The sequence below is a fragment of the Lynx rufus genome, unplaced genomic scaffold, assembly GCF_022079265.1.
Source record: "Lynx rufus isolate CCGP_SWC_20201006 ecotype Redwood Valley unplaced genomic scaffold, mLynRuf1.p SCAF_7, whole genome shotgun sequence".
In the NCBI taxonomy this organism is placed as follows: Eukaryota; Metazoa; Chordata; class Mammalia; order Carnivora; family Felidae; genus Lynx; species Lynx rufus.
In genome coordinates this window covers 25,812,025-25,830,819 of record NW_025814889.1, presented here as the reverse complement: position 1 = coordinate 25,830,819, position 18,795 = coordinate 25,812,025, and the positions used below count along the sequence as shown (strand labels likewise).

At 39.0% G+C, this 18,795-nt stretch overlaps 1 protein-coding gene across 3 annotated transcripts in view; it reads left to right on the top strand.

Annotated features, from left to right (window-relative positions):
• The window catches only part of MPP7 (MAGUK p55 scaffold protein 7), a 299,853-nt gene that overhangs the window by 160,963 nt on the left and 120,095 nt on the right, over positions 1-18,795 (top strand). For all 3 annotated transcript variants that reach the window (XM_047065426.1, XM_047065427.1, XM_047065428.1), the window contains exons 4-5: positions 11,404-11,481; positions 14,106-14,186. In XM_047065426.1, coding sequence (XP_046921382.1) covers positions 11,404-11,481; positions 14,106-14,186 — 159 coding nt within the window. The remainder of the gene's footprint in view (positions 1-11,403; positions 11,482-14,105; positions 14,187-18,795) is intronic.

Here is an 18,795-nt window from a genome sequence, read left to right as displayed (position 1 = left end):
TTTTTTTTTTTTTTGATGAGTCTGACTAAAGTTTTGTCAATTTTGTTTATCTTTTCAAAGAACCAGCTTAGCTTCATCAATCTTATCTATGTTCTCTTAATTTCTATTTCATGTATTTACACTCTGATTTTTATTATTTCCTTCTTTCTGCTGGCTTTGGGCTTTGTTCTTTTTTCCTAGTTCTTTTAAGTATAAGGTTAAAGTGTTCATTTGGACTTTTTCTTGGTTCTTTTTTTTTTTTTTTTTTTTTTTAATTTTTTTTTCAACGTTTATTTATTTTTGGGACAGAGAGAGACAGAGCATGAACGGGGGAGGGGCAGAGAGAGAGGGAGACACAGAATCGGAAACAGGCTCCAGGCTCTGAGCCATGAGCCCAGAGCCTGACGCGGGCTCGAACTCACGGACCGCGAGATCGCGACCTGGCTGAAGTCGGACGCTTAACCGACTGCGCCACCCAGGCGCCCCTTTTTCTTGGTTCTTAAGGTAGTTCTGGATCATTATAAACATCCTTATTAGAAGTGCTTTTGCTCTGTGGCAAAGATTTTGAACCATTGTATTTCCATTTTCATTTGTTTCCAGGTGTGTGTGTGTGTGTATACACACATTATTTTTTACTCTTTGGCGTCTCCGTTGACTGGTTGTTTAGCCTCCACTTTGTATTTTTTTCAGTGTTTTCTTGTAATGGATTTCTAATTTCATAGCATTATGGTCAAAAAAGATGCTTGTTATGATTTTAGTCTCCTTGAACTTCTTGAGACTAGTTTTGTGGCTTAACGTGCGATATGTTTTGGAGAATTTTTCACATGCACTTGAAAATATATTCTGTATATATCTGTTAAGTCCATGTGGTTGAATGTATCATTCAGAGCCATTATGGATTTTCTGTCTCAGAGATCTATCCATTGATATAATTGGGGTATTAAAGTCCCACAGTATTTTATTATTGTCAGTTTCTCCCTTTATATCTCAGTATTTCCTTTATAAATTTAGGTGCTCCTGTCTTAGGTACATAGATATTTACAGTTGTTATATCCTCTTGTTGGATTGATCCCTTTATCGTTATGTGATGTTTTTGTCTCATTACACTCTTTAAAAACAAATTTATTTTAACATTTATTGACTTTTGAGAGACAGATTGTGACTGGGGGAGGGGTAGAGAGAGAGGGAGACACAGAATCTGAAGCAGGCTCCAGGCTCTGAGCTGTCTGCACAGAGCCCGATGTGGGCTCAAACCCACAAACTGTGAAATCATGATCTGAGCCAAAGCCGGGTGCTTGACTGAGCCACCCAGGCGCCCCTGTCTCATTGTTTTAAAGTCTCTTTGTTTTAAAGTCTATTCTGTCTGATATGGGAATTGTTACCCCAGCTTTTTTTTTTTTTTTTTTTTAAAGGAGGCTTGACACACAGTGTGGGGCTTGATGCAGGGCTTGAACTCATCACCCTGAGATCAATACATGAGCTGAGGTTAAGAGTCATGCTCTTAACCAACTGAGCCACCCAGGGACCCCTTAATGACCATTACTTTGAACCGTTCGTTAGGTAGATTCCTTTTCTCTGTTTCTTTCAGTTCTTTCCCTCAAGTTTTATCTTGTTCCTTTGTTTGGAGCATGTTCCTTCGTCTCCTTATTTTGTCTCTCTTGTTTGTTTCTATGTATTCGGTAGGTCAGCTACGTCTCCTGGTGTTGAAGGCAGTGGCCTTATATAGAAGGCATCCTGTGGGTCCAGGAGCACAATACCCTTTGGTCACCAGTAGCAGGCACTTGTGGGATGTCCCCGTGTGGGCAGCATGTGCCCCCCCTTGTGACTGGGCTGTGGCTGCGGTAGGCACGCTGGTGGGCAGGGTTAGCTCCCAGCGAGGCTGGCTGAGAGTCCTGGCTGCAACTGCTTTGGGCACGCTGGTACGCACGACTAGCCCCCCTTTCTCCAGGACAGGAATTGTTTTGGAGGGTGCTGTGCCCACTGAGGCTGCCCACCTGGTTTGTTGGAGCAGGAGCTGCTTTGGAGGGGCACCTGCTGGGGTGGGCAGATCCGGTGGGCCGGGTTCACAGGGAGCGCCAATGCAGGGCAAGCAGCGCGAGCAAGGTAAATGGAGACTGGCAGAACTGACTCATTCCGGTGTCTGGCCAGCTGGCTGGTGGAAGGCAAGAGAAAGGGCTCCCGCCAACACTGCTGTTCTGCAGAAGGTTCGTAGAGATTCCTGCTTCTCCAGCACATGCTATAAAATAAGTCAATTAATTTCCTTCATGTATAACCCAGGTGATTTTCAAACCGCTGCCTCTGGGCTGGGTCTCAGACTAAGCAATATGGTGCATTGGCCCTTGAAAGAGCACACTCTTGCTTTCCCGTAGCCCTCTGGCTCCCACAGTTAAGCACTGCTGACTTTCAAACCAGGCTTTATGGAGGCTTGTCTTTATGGGGCTGATTTCCCTCTCTTCTGAGAGAGCGTCTTCATGCTTGTAATATCCCTCCTGGTGGGTCATGGGTCTGGGGATTTCGTTTCCAATTGTATCTCTTTCCCCTATCCTTCTTCATGTGGCTTCCCCTTTAACTGTTGGTCTGTGGAAGATGTATTTTGCCAGTCTTTAGATGATGTTCACAGTGAGTTGCGTCGTCTGTAGTTCTAGTGTTGATGGATCTGTGAGAGGTGAGCTCAGGATCTCTTCCTCTACCATTTTCCCAAGATCTTTCCTGTGGTTGGAGTTTTTGCCCACAAAGCCCAGGAATCCCAAATTGTGAAAGTAGCGAAGCGGCTGGCGATTTGGCAAACTCACCCATCAGAAGCAAATAAAAAGGCTTTCTGAAAAGATATACCATCAACCTAGGACTTAATATGACACCCCTTGGAAGATTTACTAACAACCCCAGATTACAAAACATTTGAGAATACAGTCTACCCTCAGCTACAGTCTGCAGGCATCGCAAATAGCAAGATTAAAAGTTAAGCACTCTATGTAATACAACAGTTTTATAAACTAAGTATGCTTAAATGATACCAGCTATAAAGAAGGTTTTAAGCATAAGAAGAACATGAGGTGCTAGGAAAAAAAAGAACAGAGACTTGTAAAAAGAGTCATATTTGAACTATACAAATAAGATGCAGAGTTATTTAAAAAAAAAAAAACACTCAAAACACTCTGTGAGGGGCACCTGGGTGGCTGTCAGTTAAGCATCTGACTTCGGTTCAGGTCATGTTCTCACGGTTTGTGAGTTTGAGCCCTGCCTTGGACTCTGCACTAACAGCTCAGAGCCTGGAGCCTGCTTCAGATTCTGCGTCACCCTTTCTCTGCCATTTCCCCCACTTGTGTGTCTCCTCTCTCTGTCTCAAAAATAAATACTTAAAAAAAAAACACTCTGTGAATAAGTTCTTTAGAGATTAGACAGTTTAAGAGAGCAAAGTGATTGGAAGATGGATTTCAAGAAAATTCCCAGAATGCTGGGAGATGGTTAAGATATCCCAACTTCGTTTTTCACGGAATATGTGTAGCCGGCAAGCTTAACCCAAAAGCCTTGTGGCAGAATAAAGGGCTAAGAAGTTTTTCCTTACTCTAAATGTCAAGAGTGTAGATAAAAGTATAATAACAATATTGGCTCAGAGAAACAAATTAAGAATACAGAATAGGGGCGCCTGGGTGGCGCAGTCGGTTAAGCGTCCGACTTCAGCCAGGTCACGATCTCGCGGTCCGTGAGTTCGAGCCCCGCGTCAGGCTCTGGGCTGATGGCTCAGAGCCTGGAGCCTGTTTCAGATTCTGTGTCTCCCTGTCTCTCTGCCCCTCCCCTGTTCATGCTCTGTCTCTCTCTGTCCCAAAAATAAATAAACGTTGAAAAAAAAAATTAAAAAAAAAAAGAATACAGAATAGAGAGCCCAGCTACAGATAACTCGTGTACAGGAGTTTGATAAGTAATATTACAGATCAGTGGGAAGAGATTAAATGGTGCTATCCTTTTGGACATAGATTAACTTAGAGCTCTTTCACTATACGAAGTCAAAGTGTAAAACTTTAAAGAAGTCACAGCAGAATCTCTTTATTAGGACAGGGAATAATTTCTTTAAGAAACAAAATGCGCAACCATATAGAAAAAGCTGGATGTCTTTGGCTATGTTAAAGTAACTTCTATGTGCCCAGGGCTGCCGTATTTTTTAAGGTAGGGTGGACAATTGACAAGTAGTCGAAAAAAATGTAATAGTCTAGGTACGACAGAAGTTGATTTCCTGCTCAGCGATCATTTAGAGGGATACGTCAGATTGAGGTGTCGCTGACCTCTGTAAGGTCTTTTGGGGACCCAGATGCTTCCATCTGGTGGCTTTGCTGTCATTTAAGGCCTTGTCATAGTCTGCAGGCAGCTGGGGGAGGGGGAGAGTATGGAGGAAGCATCCCGATTTCTTAAAAGCCTCAGCCTGGAAGTGGCACTTAGAACTTCCCTGTCGTGCTTGACAGCTGAGCTGTAGGGGGAGGGGTGGAGGGTGGACATGACATGTGGCTTCACTAGGCAGCGGCTGTCTAGCTACAGTTCTTCAATGGCTGTGGAAGAGGACAGTTTATGTTGGGAGCAGCTGTCTCTGCCTCTGAAACTATTGTGAAAACAGAACTCGGAAATTGGAGAAGATAGACATTAAAGCCATAGGGAGATTCCATTTCCTATCCATTTGATTAGCAAGATGTCTGATAACACCAAGTGTTGGCAAGGGTCTGGGCACTCAGGAAACACTTGACGACTGTTAGGCATCTCCCACAGTGCAGGGAGGAGTGGTGTGAAAGGGCATTCAATAACAAAGAGCAGAAACAACCACCGTGTTCTCAGTTTAAAAAAAAAAAAAAGACAGGGAAACTACTGTTTTTTTTGTTTTTGTTTTTAATGTTTAGTTTTGAGAGAGAGAAAGAGCACAAGCAGGGGAGGGGCAGAGAGAGAGGGAGACAGAGAATACAAAGCAGGTTCCAGACTTTGAGCTGTCAGCACAGAGCCCGTTGTGGGGCTCGAACTCATGAACTGTGAGATCATGACCTGAGCCGAAGTCGGATGCTTAACCAACTATGCCACCCGGATGTCCCATGTAAACTACTGTTAATTAGTATGACAGAATATCATCGAGCTGTTAAAATGGATGAACGACATATACATGTATCAAGCTAGATATCTCAATGTCGTATCGAATGAAGAATCCAGTTGTTGAGGAAACAGTGCCATTTATGTACAAAAATAGCTTTGATGAGCGCTGGCTGTATATGGAAGTGATGAGTCACTAAATTCTATATGTTAACTAGAACTTAAGTAAAAATTAAAAAAAAGAAGCTTATGATGTTTATCAATGTATATATGTTTAAAAAGATGAAAATGCATATGGGAATATATCTGTCAGTGTCAACATAATGTTTCGTTTTCTTGGCAGAGAGGAAAGAGGAAGGGACAGAAGGACGGGTCCCTAGCCTTATCTCTTATGAATTACTTTAAGAGATATTTGAAGCAAATATGCCAGGCTAATAGCGCTTTAATTTTGATGCTGGGTATGCAGTGAAATATATTTGCTTTATTTTCAAAAAACGTTTAACGTGTTTAAAATGGAACATTAATAATGAAAACATTTCAAACATTTTAGAAGTTAAAGAATGGGAAGATGTGGTGTATATATACAATGGCATATCAGCCAGTCCTAAAAATAATGAAATCTTGCCACTTGCAATGACTTGGATGGAGCTAGAGACTTATTAGGCTAAGTGAAAGAAGTCAGAGAAAGACAAAAACCCCATGATTTCACTCATATGTGGAATTTAAGAAACAAAACAAATGATCTCAGCTGCCCAGCTAATGGGCAGTGAATGAAACAGGGGCAAATACTATTCTCACTTGCTTGAATAGGTCAACTGAAGTTTTCCCTTTCTGTGGTCTGTGTCCTCATCTTTCCCAGGCTATTACCTTTCTAAATAGACAAGTTTAAGTGACGTACACTCTTGCCGTATATTTTTTTTCCCATACTGAGTATCTTTCTCCTAGAATGGGTGCTTGCTTTAGTCAATGTTTTGTGAATGAACGAAACTCCAGTTAGGGTAGTTTGCCTTTTCTTTCGTTTTCGTATAATTTGTGCGATGAAGTGTTATGACTGAAGGGTTACGAAGGGCTGGATTACAGAAAGAAGGAATGAACTAAGATGAAAACAGAAAAATACTAGAAAACAAAAACAGTAAAGCTAATCTAAAAGGTAGTTCTTTGAAAATACAGTGAAGTCAATGTTTGTTAACTAACGGAGGGATAAAGGGTAGAAATAGAGAAAGCATGGATACAGCAACTAAGAAATGGTGCTAAAGAAAATGTGTAATAGAGGAAATTCAAAGACTCGCAAGAGGCTATTTTGCTTCAGTGGATTCAAAGAGAAAATGAATAATTTTCTGGGAGATGGTATTTTTTAAGACCAGGAAAAAAAACGAATAATTTTTCTAGGAGATAGTATTTGCCACAACTGACAATAGAAAAGATAGAAAAACCTACATGGAGAAATTGCCAGAAGCCACCCAGAAGAAATAAAGTTGAGGGATAAAGCTACCCTCCAAAATATATCAGATCCAGCTAGTTTCTCAGGGGAATGCAGTAAAATATTTCAAGAAGAGATCACTCCAGTAGTACTGAGATGTTTTCAGCCCATATAAAAAGATAGAAGCTTCCATAGTTTAAAAAAAAATGAAGTTAGTAGAATATTGATATCAAGACCTAAGAAAGACAGGACCAATGGGGAAAAAAAATAACACAGCCTCAGTCAAGAATATTGATGGAGAAAGTCTAAATAAAATATTAGCCAGTGGATTCCACAGCACGTTAAAAGATCAATATATCCTAATCGAGCAAGGTTCACCGTAGGAATGCCAGGATGAGTAGTAGTTTGAAATCTATGAATAGAATTCCCATATTACCTTGTCAAACAGGAAAAACAGTATGGTTGTATCTAATGGAAAACATTTGTGAGATTGAACATTAAATTTTTTCATATATATATCTTAAAGTTTATTTATTTTCAGAGGGGGGATAGGCGGGGCTGCAGAGAGAAAGGAAGAGAGAGGATCCCACGCAGGCTCTGCACCCAGCACCGAGCCCAACGAGGGGCTCCATCTCACAACCCTGAGATCATGACCCAATCCTATGCTTAACTGACTGAGCTACCCATGTGCCATGAACATTCATTAAAAAAAAATAATATAACTCTTGCATGGGTATTAATTTCACATGATACTATGGATCTATGGCAGTGGAAAGCCAGAATTCATTGCATATTAAAGACAGGGAACAAAGCATTACCCCTCATCAGTTTTAATAATTTTATTTTTTTGGAGCTATTGGCCAAGAAAATTCGCCAAAAGAGAGAGTAGTGCTATAAAATTGGAAAGAAGGACATACAGTTGAGCACTGTTGCCTCTGTTCTGTTGATGTTTTTCCAGCTTTAAATTTCCTCTTTCCTAATAAAATGGTTTTTTTTTTGGAGAAAGATTATTATTTTTTAAAAGAGGATCCTCGCCATTAGTAGAATATTTTTATTTATTTATTTTAAACCCTACACAACATAGTTCTGTCATTCCCAGCTCCTCCTGGCTGGCATTGTGTCCCGTGGATCTTCTAATACTCGGAACTCTCTCTTCTCCGTGTTCTAAATACATGAGGTAGCTGGGTGGGGGGTGGGGTGCGTGCAGTGCTAATTCTGGTTTGGCTGCTTGCTGTTAACAGAGAATCCAACTACTGAGCGGTTGTTTTCACTGCTTTTTAATATTCATAATAGAAGGCAGGAAATGGATTTTTACAGCTTTGGTTTATTTAATACCATTCGGGTAACCATGATTGGGTTCTTCCGTTTACCTCTACACGTCACTGAGACGTTTCAAACGAATAATTGTGTTGAGATTAGTCAAGATTTATTTTATACATTCGCTATTGAAGCTTCATTTAAAACCATCTCTGCAATACGTGCACAAAAATTATATTGGCACCAGATTCTCTTACAAAAATTAAACATTTATTTTCAAGATGTGTGTAAATGAAGGTAATTACAGCTTTCCTATAAGAATTGGTTACATGTAGAAATGGTTTTTATTTTAACTGACTTTTTCTGATGTAAGTATAATTACAGAAGACGAACCCTTGCGGCCACGTGCATAATCACTATTTAGTGGAGCATAAATGTCTCCATTTTAAAACGTCCTTTTTTCTTAATAGTGTATTTTAAATATTTTAGCATGCCATTTTTTAGGACCTTACTTTTGAATAATTGCCTGTTTTGCTATTGTATGAAACTAACCAGTCTCCCCTTTTCGCCAGTCTTTTTTACTCCTGACTCTTTTCTTTCTGCAACTCCTTCCACTTTTGCTCTCTTCTTGTTATTCAGAGGACAAAAACGAAGTATGCTTTTATTGCATGGCTGAGTCTGCAAAGGGAAGTGTTTAAGTTAAAATAAATGAGATTTTGTAGGTTTGGCAATACATGACATTTAGTAATTAGATGCTGTGTCTGTGGTTCTGTTTGTCTGTTGGATTCCAGAATGTTAGCACTCAGGGAAATTGACTAAACTATATCACAGTGAATTTTTCTGATGTGTAAAGGTGAATTACAGCATTTAACATAAAGCTGTGCCATATCATTCAATATGAAAGCCACTAGCCTCGGGGGCATTTAAATTTAAATTAATAAAAATTACATAAGATAAAAAATTCAGTTCCTTAAGTAAACTAGCCACAGGACAAGTGCTCACTAGCCACATGTGGCCCGTGACTAACCATGTTGGGCAAGCAGGTACAGAACGTTTTTTTTTTTTTTAAGTAGGCCCCACGCCCATTGTGGAGGCCAACTCAGGACTTGAACTCACAACCTTGAGCTGAGATCAAGAATCGGATGCTTAACTGACTGAGCCATCTAGGCGCCCCCAGAATGTTTTCAATATCACAGACAGTTCTGTTGAATAACCTTGGGGTGAAGTTTATACGTCTTACCTGTTTATTAGTATTTAAAACTCATTTTTGTTTTTCATTTTCTTCCTGGATATTATAAATACCAATAAAAGTCAATTATTTGGGAAACAACAGACAACTTAGAACTACTTAGAATAATTTTTACTTTCCTACCAACTTAATTTTTAAAATTCTGTCCTGAAGTGAAACATGTATCAACATAGGGTTACCGGCAGTTAGAAATTCTAGGAGAAAAAAACACAAAAAAGAAACTGTAGGAGAACATTTGAAAATTCTTGATAGAATACAAAGTCCCAGGGTGGGCAGGGTGGGGGCAGGTTTTCATATCACTTGGCTGAAGATCTACAGAAGATGATGTGGAGAGAGGGGCTCACAGGTTTTAAAAGACACTCAGAAGCAGCAAAGTAAGTGGAGAAACAATACATTTATTTGGGGCATGTTATTTCAGGCTGTGATTACAGTAGTGTATCAATATAAATTAATCTGGAAGACCGAAGAAATGTTGGAAAGAAAAAATAAGGGGAGGGGTGCCAAGGGACCATCCTGTGGTCATTGGAAACAGCCATTATTATTGGTCACGTATCTGCCCAGCCTCCTCTCTGTCCTGTTCAGCCAGCAGTGAATGAGGTCCGTGAGGAAGGCAGAGGAATGTTAGTCTGAGAGGCAGCCTTCTGGAGCAGTGAAGAGCTCGGACACTAAGCCAGGTGGCCTGATCTTTAAGTCCCAGCTCAGCTGCTTCTCTGTGGAACCACAGCACATTGCTTAACTCCTGTGTATCTGCTCATCTGTAAAATGGGATGCTGTTGCATTCTGCCTCTTACTATTCTTGTGAGGGTTAAGGAATTAAAATACTGAACTCCCTGAAGACTGTATTACTGATAGTACTGATCACTGTTATATAGGGAATACAGACACACGGGAAGTCCCTAGTAACTATGAGCCTCTGTATTTATTATTACAGGGAAACAGACATTTAAACAAGTAGTTGCAATAAAGCTAGGCAAGTCTTCCGAGAAGGGTAGGTTCAGCAGTCTACGATGGTATTTGTTGAGGTGACTGAATTTTTGATACTGACTTAAGCAAAATTAATTTAGCTCTTAGGTGGGACGGTTTTGTTTTCGATCATACTGTAATAGTTTCTCACATCAAATCTTGCTCCTTCTATAGCTTGTAGTCTTAATACAATAATTTGTTTATTACCCTACCGTGATTAATATTTAAATGTTCCAGTATTTTAAGCAAAACTGTGGTCCTGATCACTGGTAATATCATAAGTGTCAAAATTCTTTCCCTGATACTTTGCATTGTGGACCAGCTTGCCAAAAAGGTAATAGAATCCTCTCTTAGCAGTAGCATCTGGCTAATCAAAATAAAATCTATCTTCCAGACATTTTACAAGAGAGTTTGGTTAGCTTTCAGTATAATTAAAGAGTATATTACTGGATACCTAAGAGTGTATTACTTGATACCTATTAAAAATGGGAAATTCTGAAGTGCAACTGTTTTTTATATATAGTGAGGGGCAATTTCTTCAAGTGTAAATGAATAAGTAGAGGCTCAAGTAAGTTTTCAAGTATAACATTTTAAGGGCACCTCTGTATGAGCTGAAATCGATCAAACTGAAATCAATCAAATGCTTTGCGTTTGTCAAAGCATCTTTCATCTCTTGATAATACTCGGGTTTTTTCGTTTGTTTTTTTTTTTTTTTTTTTTTTTTTTTTTTTTTTACAGAACGCTGTCTTATAATGCACTAAACCATCTTCTGGCCTTTGTGTATCTTGGGTAATGATGGGAAATGAAGGACCAAATTATTTATTATTTAACAATATAATTTTACTGGTTTTACAGTACAGAAAATTATTTAAGCTTAATAGTTATGAGACGTGTCTCTCTAGCTATGAGAACTCTCTTTGTTTCTTCGAAGTTTGACCCTGGGCGGGGGAGATGTTGACAATTGGGGGGAAAAAAGACTCAAAGGAACAGCATGCTCAGAAAGGCGTTCCCAGAGTGCTGACCACTGGCCCACACAGTGCCAGCCCCCTCGCTCTTCGTGGTTATCACAAACCAGCCTGGCAGGATGTAGCTGCCAGCTTATCACTTTGCTTTAATCATAATTTATGTTTTTAGCAGGAATATAAATTACAACCAATACTTAAGGTATTGAAGCAGTATGTTTTAGAAATTACAGATTTTATAAAACTAACAATTATTCGGGGGAAAAACTAAGGTTTAGCTTTTCTGTGAGTCCTATTTGATAACGATTTTTTCCCCCATTTGACCTCATGTTAGAAACACTGGACCAGAGATGAATGATGCCCACATACCTGTCATCTCTAGGTTTATCGAAACATACAGTTTTTGTTTAGAGAGTCGAGCGGATCAGTTTTCTTGGCGGAGATAAAAATCTTACAGTATCTTCCCGTTTGCCAGCAGGTGAACTTATACTCACTTGTTTTTCTTCCAGATTCATGAAAAACTCCACTACTATGAGAAGCAGAACCCCGTGCCCATCCTCCACGGCGCAGCGGTCTTGGCCGATGATGTAAGTGTGCCTTCCTGAGCTCCCTGGGACATGGCTCCCTCGGGCCTGGCCGGGACAGAGCTCATCCCGGTGCAGACAGACGCGTGTGATCCAATGAGCGAAAACCAGAAGAAGCTGCAAACGTTTCCAAAAGTCCTGTCATCACAGAGCTTATGCTGATATTATGCTGATTTTCATTCACTCTCCTGCTCTAAAAATTTTGCATTGGAGATACCATCTTGTTCTGCCTTGGTAACTACGTAACAGAAATTTTAGGCTCAAACTCTCCGGGGAGAGAGAAGCTGTCAGCTATTAGCGTTCTGAGAAAAGTCACAGGCAGGAGGAATGCTTTGGAGAAATAAAGACAAATGAGATATGTCTATTGCTGACAGTGCTAAAAAAATGACAGATACTCGTATAGGAATGAGGCATATGAAATACATAAAAAGACAGGATTGTTTTTAAAATGGATTATAAAGCATAGTAATGATTTATGGATATTAGACCTTTCCAAATTACCTTCATAACCAAAAAATAAATTTTAGAAGCAGTTGGCATTGATGGAGTAGTTAATTTCCTGTGGCTATAATTTTATTTTCGATCTGGGGGAGGGAGCTAACTTGCTGTTTCTTACTGTTAACTTTCAAACTCGGATGAATTGAGAGCGCACCTGGATAAACTGTAAGACACCAAAGCTGCACAAGAAATCGGTTGCCTGTGAAGCCTCGTTTTAGTGATGTCCTGTTAACTTACCTGTTGCCTTTTAAACTTTTTACTTTGTTGTGATAAAACAAGCAGTAGTTCACTTGAGTAAAATATCAGGGCCATAAGTATAATTTAAGAAAACCAACCACCTTCCGAGGTTGATTTTCTTATATATATTTTATCTCCTAATTTAGATAATAAAGCATATGTAATAAATCTCTCAGATGTTTGCCGCCTGGTGAGTCCCCAGCCTCCCTTCCAGGTTTATCCAGAGATTACAAATTATCGGGATGTTTCAGTGTATGTGTTTTATGAGGCGACTTACTCCTGTGCATCGTAGAACCAAAATTTTTGAAGTGAAGGTGTAGATAGAATTCTACAGCTGTGAGCTGTAGTTGCCACTTGAGAAAGTCTTAAAAAGCACCTTAAAGACATTGACTCTTGAGGGTTTGGGGAAATATTTGTTGATATCCAATATGATTGAGGCCCAATCATATTACAGTATTGCTTTTAAAAAAAAAATTAGAGACGTATACAGTAAAATGTAGCATTTTCTAATTCATCCCAGCAATATATTTAAATTTTAAAAAAGTGACTAAGGCATGCAAGAGCCTTTTATGCCTTTTTGTAAGTTAGCGATTATTTCTAAGAATTATTTTAACTTGACAAAAATTTTACCTTGGAAAAGTAAAATCACTTTTTGAAATGTGACCAGTGAATTTATCAATTTTATCAGATTTTATTTTTTGTGTATAGTTTATATTATGCCCTTCTTTTAGAGAAAAGTCCTTTTCCAGAGATAAGAACAGCTCTTTTTAAAAACCTTGGTGGAAACAAAAAGAAATTTCATGCAATATCTTAAGAACGGTTTTTAAATGAAAATATATGTACATATTTTGAATTCTTTACTGAGTATTTCACAATTTTTTTTTCTTTTTTTAAATTTCTTTCTTTTAATGTTTATTTAAGGGAGAGAGGGAGGGGCAGAGGGAGAGAGAGAGAGAATCTCAAGCAGGCTCTGCTCTGTCCGTGCAGAGCCCGATGCAGGGCTCCAACCTCACAAACCATGAGATCGTGACTTGAGCCGAAATCAGAAGTCAGATACTTAACCAACTGAGCCACCCCAGCACCCCAATAATTTTTTTTTTCTATTTGTTCTTGCTTTTCTTCTTTCGAAAATATATGATCCTTACCATACCTGAAACGAAACAGAATGTTGATAGGAACATCTCTAAATGAAGAACATGAGACAGGTTCAAGGTTCTAACCCTTTCTTTAGCTAGAATCATCTACGGGCATTCTCGATCATTATAGTAGAATACAGTCAGCATTTTTGGTACCAGAGTACTTGTCAACCTATTGTAAGTCATTTTATGATTAGCCTGGTTCCCATTTAACGGACTTCTTAGTCTGTGTAGGTAAACATAATAAAAGTTTCAGACCATTTGCTCTATTAGAGACATTCTAGTTCTTTTTCAGTTCAGCTCTAAACAGCAAGCTACTGTGGGTTTTTGGAAACCCTGTGGGTTTCACCACCTCATTCAGAACCTTTTTTTTCATTTTTTTCTTTTTTTTCCTTTCTCTTTCCTTTAAAAAATCGTGTCAAAGCCTGATCCAGTCCTTTTTACAAGTGGTCCTTTGTTTGCATGCAAAAGACCATTCCTTAAGATGAAGTGCTGGGATTTGCCCTCATTGCAATAAATCAGAAGGTGATCTGGCTGATAGGATTTTTTTTAGTTATACTCTCAGCCAAGATCCCGGGCTGGGACCTGGGCTACCAAGGGCCTAAAAAGAGGAGCAGTGATTGATCGTCTGTTTTCTTTCATGCTGACTTTTCCTTAATCACTGGAAAGTGGCAAGATAGATTCTCATTTGTCACACATGGAGCTACACAGTGCTCTTACTAAATGCTCTCTCTGTCCATGTGATCTCCCTTGCAGCTGGCCGAAGAGCTTCAGAACAAGCCATTAAACAGTGAGATCAGAGAGCTGTTGAAACTGCTGTCAAAACCCAATGTGAAGGTGAGGACATGTAATAAATATCTTCCAGAAGAGCCACTTTCTGAGACTTCAGATGAATTTTGTTTCGAGCATCAATTTTCAGTAAATATCTTTTCAAATGGTGCCCAGCATTTTAATAACCTAAATTCCATTAAGGACAAAGAGTTGAGCTTTTGATGATAATGTGACCAACTACAAAATACTTTAATTGGGAAGCTCAGGGTTTAAGTTGGTGAATGTAATGTCACTTCAAGGTCAATTTCTCATTAAATGAAGGTAAGAGTACCGAATACAGAGCCTATTAGTGGTTTTGTTCAGGTTCATTTTACTTGGCTACTTGATGGTATTCCAGTATATTTGACAACAATGTCTATTTTCCTATAGGATTATTTTCTCTTTCCTCTTCCCTCCCTTCCCTGTCGTCCCCATCTCCTCTCTCTCTCCTGATTCATGTTTTAATATATGCTACCATCTTACAGAGCAGAGCAGTTTTCCAGTATAAAATATTAGGAAAATATTGGTAGGCAGATTTCAGTTCTCCCTACCATTTTTTAATTGAAGAATAATTGACATAACAATATTGTATTAGTTTTAGGTGTACAACATCATGTTCTGATATTTATATATATTATAAAATGGTCACTGTAATTAGTCTAGTTACCATCTGTCATGATACAAAATTGCTACATTATTATTGACTGTATTCCCCCTGTGGTCTACGACATTCCTGCATCTTGCTAGTTTATAACTGGAAGATCATACCTCTGAATCTCCTTTATGTATTTCACCCCTTCCCTGCCATTTTCTTTCCAGCCATATCAGTTATCTTTCCGTCAAGGGTGGTTGGTCAACAGAAGTCATTTAAAAATCTTCCTGTTAATTCGAAGGTCATTAATGCACTAAATCCCATAACGTGTACATTTTGGACTTGATACTCCTGCAATTACATGTGAAGTATTTTTCCATGAGTGAAAATTACGTATGGACAATGTGATTAGAATGACAATTTCTATTATCTATCTATTGTTTATCTTACAACAGTTTCTATTAAGCATACGTAGGCTGTCAAATGAATATTTCTGCATAGATACCAAAATTGGTTTTTGCCTTCCTTGAAAAATCTCCTGTGGAACTGTGCTATAATGGTCTTAAATTGGTAGTCAAAAAAGATAGTATTAAATAAAAGATGAAGCGAAAACATGCACAAGCTATAATTCCTAATCCCTGTAAGTAAAATAAATACATGAACATATTGTTAAAAATAAATGGACCCTGATTAGTAATTTGGAGTCATTGACTTGTCCTGGTACAGAGGAGATTGAATTTTAGTTCTGAAAGAATAAGGAAATTAAAGACACAGTGTTCAGAAAGGTGAAGAGCTCAGAGTAAGAGATTCATAGGTAGACAATTTTCTGAAAATGTCTTCATTTGGTCTCAGAGTACACATGAGAATTTAATATTGAACCAGAAAATGGTGAGGTTAGCAATGGAAGGCTTGTTAAACTCCTACTTGAGAGTGTTGTCTTGGTTTGAGTATTAGAAATCAAAGAAGAATGTTTCTGACAAAAACCAACAACATGATTTGATATTCAAGAGTGTTTGGAATGGAATAGTTAATAAAATACTATACTGGATGGAAACTGGTATTTGCCTTGAGAGGGAGGTATGATTTTAGATGGTATTCAGCACCATTGGCTACAGCCTTATAATTGGATATTGAAACTTTGTTATGGTGAAAATATTTTAGATGAAGACTTTTAAAATTTTTTGTAATTATATAGCCATGTGGTAAAAGAATGGGTGGGAAGTCAGATTGAAAGGTGTATTTTCGGGAAGTTATGTGTAGGAAGTGGGTAAGATTGCAGACACATGACGTCACGATTGACAGTGACAATTTCTAGTTAGCCAGTCTTGGGAAAAAATCTTCCGTCCCATTTTGACCTAACATTTAACATTGATTTCTTTGAAATCATTTATATTAACTACCATCAATTTGAATTTCACTTTCTATAGGTAATTACTGTAAGAAGTCGTTTAGTAAACTAAAATATTTGCTTGTCTTTTTTTCAAAGCAGAAGCAAGGTACAGTAGAATATGACAGGTGTCCATGAATTATAAGTTGAACAGACAGTTTTAAATACGAAAAGTGTAACTCCCAGATGTTAATTTGAATACTGTTTTTAATTTTTTAGTGGTTAAGAGAAATATTTGCTAGTTAAAGATGGCTGTTCCATTTAAAATACTTAGTGCACAGTAGTGAAAAGAAGCCTGAGGTGTACCTCCAAAGCAGTAATGATGTTTATAAACAGACGTGGATATATACAACCAAATATATAGCCACTATGAGAAGGATACTACGTGTGTCCTACAGATCTGCCAGCTCTTTTTCGAAAAGTTTTAAAACTTTCTCTGATTATTTATAATGTTGCCAGAGTCAGATCTTCATTCATTCGTTCTCAAATGTCCCATGCCTACTCTGTGCCAAGCCCTGTAGATAGAACTTGCAGAAGGTACGTGAAGGCTAATGCAGCTGACAGGAGAAATGTTGGGTAAAAGGATGCGTAGAAATACTGTGGAACACAGAGGAGAGGGGTGGTAAATCTAAATTTGGGAAGTGGGGAGGGGGCTCAAGAGAACTTTGCAGAGGAAGTGACATAGAAGTTGAGCCCTGAAGATTGGCTTCGAGGTCACCAAAAAAAGGAAAAGGAGTGAGAGATGAGTCGGGGGGGGGGGGGGATGTGAAAACCGATGTTTTAAATAAGGTGAATAGTGTATGAAATCCCATCAAGTAACTTGTCAAGTTTGAAGACACAAAATAAGTTCAGTGTGGTTGAGCAGTAGCTTGTGGCAGAGGGGAGGGGGCGGGAGTTCAGAGCTAGACAGGGGATCCTTTGAGTGGCAGGGGGTGGTGGGGGGGGCATATATGTCCTGGTTTGCCCAGGAAGTCTGGTTTGTGCCTGTGGTCCCAGCATGATTATTAATAGCCTCCTTCCCATTCTTTTGTTTCCGTCTTTAGATGATAAATTAACATGGCCACCCTTACTGTGAGCATCTTAAAAAGTTTGGGTGTCATCCTAAGAGCAGTTGGAAAGCCACTGAGAGGATTTAAACAGGCAGGCGACACAGTCGCTTTCGTGGACAGGTTCTCAGAGTGGAAGGGGGTGGTAGGGTGGGAGAAGTGGAATGCTGAATGGAGGAAGGCCAGCCGCGAGCCTGAGGAAGTAATCCAGGTGAAGCTCGATTATGGCCTTAGTGAAGGATGTGAGGGGATGGCAGTGGGGGATGGGTGGAACTGGATGTAGCTTCAGTACGTGGTATTGGCACAACTGGTTGATTATTGGGGGGAAAATATATATATATCTAATGTGTATTATATATAATGTAATACATAGTGAATTCCAACTAGATTAAAGATTTGAGTATAAAAATTTGGACCATAATCATGGGATCAAGAAGAAACCTTAATAACCTCAGGAACAGAGGGACAGATAGACACCCACACACAGGAAAAGTACAAAAGAAAATCCATGAATGAGGTTAGAAGAAATTGTTTATTTATTTATGTAAATAATTTACATTGGTCTTTAATAAGGTGTGATAACTTATTACTTTGACTCTAATTTTCCTTTTTACAAGGGACTTGATGGAGTCTTAAAAATAGGACATTTTTTGAGACTATGTACTTGCATTTCTTTTTTTTTTTTTTTTTTCAACGTTTATTTATTTTTGGGACAGAGAGAGACAGAGCATGAACGGGGGAGGGGCAGAGAGAGAGAGAGACACAGAGTCGGAAACAGGCTCCGGGCTCTGAGCCATCAGCCCAGAGCCTGATGCGGGGCTCGAACTCCCGGACCGCGAGATCGTGACCTGGCTGAAGTCGGACGCTTAACCGACTGCGCCACCCAGGCGCCCCTGTACTTGCATTTCTAATTCAAACCGTGAAGAAAGTAGAAGTTCCTATTTCCATTGCTCCGTTAGTGAAGATGAGCATCATGCCGTATGTTTAGTGACTTTTTGTTTTGTCCGTGAACTGTGTGACCTTTCAGGAATAGCTCCTGTCCACTGGCTGCATTAATTTTCCTTTTTTGCATGCAGAAATATTACATACATATTTTCCCATTATAAATAGAGTGCACTACTTTTTGTTCTGTGCACTTTTAACATTTTGATATTTTGTGGACTTCTGTTTGGAGTAACAGTTATCTAACTTCTCTCTTAGAGGTGGATATTTCTGTTTTTTTTTGTTGTTGTTGTTTTTGTTTTTTGCTATTTAAACAGCACTATAATGCACATCTCTTGTATATTTCAGAATTTTATTGGGGATATAAATTGTTGGGTTAAAACGTGTGTATATTTGAAATTTCAGTAGTGATTGCCAGTTGTCCTTAGCAATGACCTGGACAGGTCCTCCCAGCGTACATTGCCGGCCTCACACGTGAGAAGGTCCTTTGCTCCATGCCCTTGCAAGCCCTGTGCAATTAATGCTCTTTTTCATTTTTGCTAATTGATCACCACTGGAATATATGTCAGTACTTTTCCTGTACAGCTTGTTGCCCTAGAGTCTCCAATAGTTAGGAAATGACTTGTCATTTTGTAACAGTTGTCTCACATGAAGGCTGTCAAAGATGTA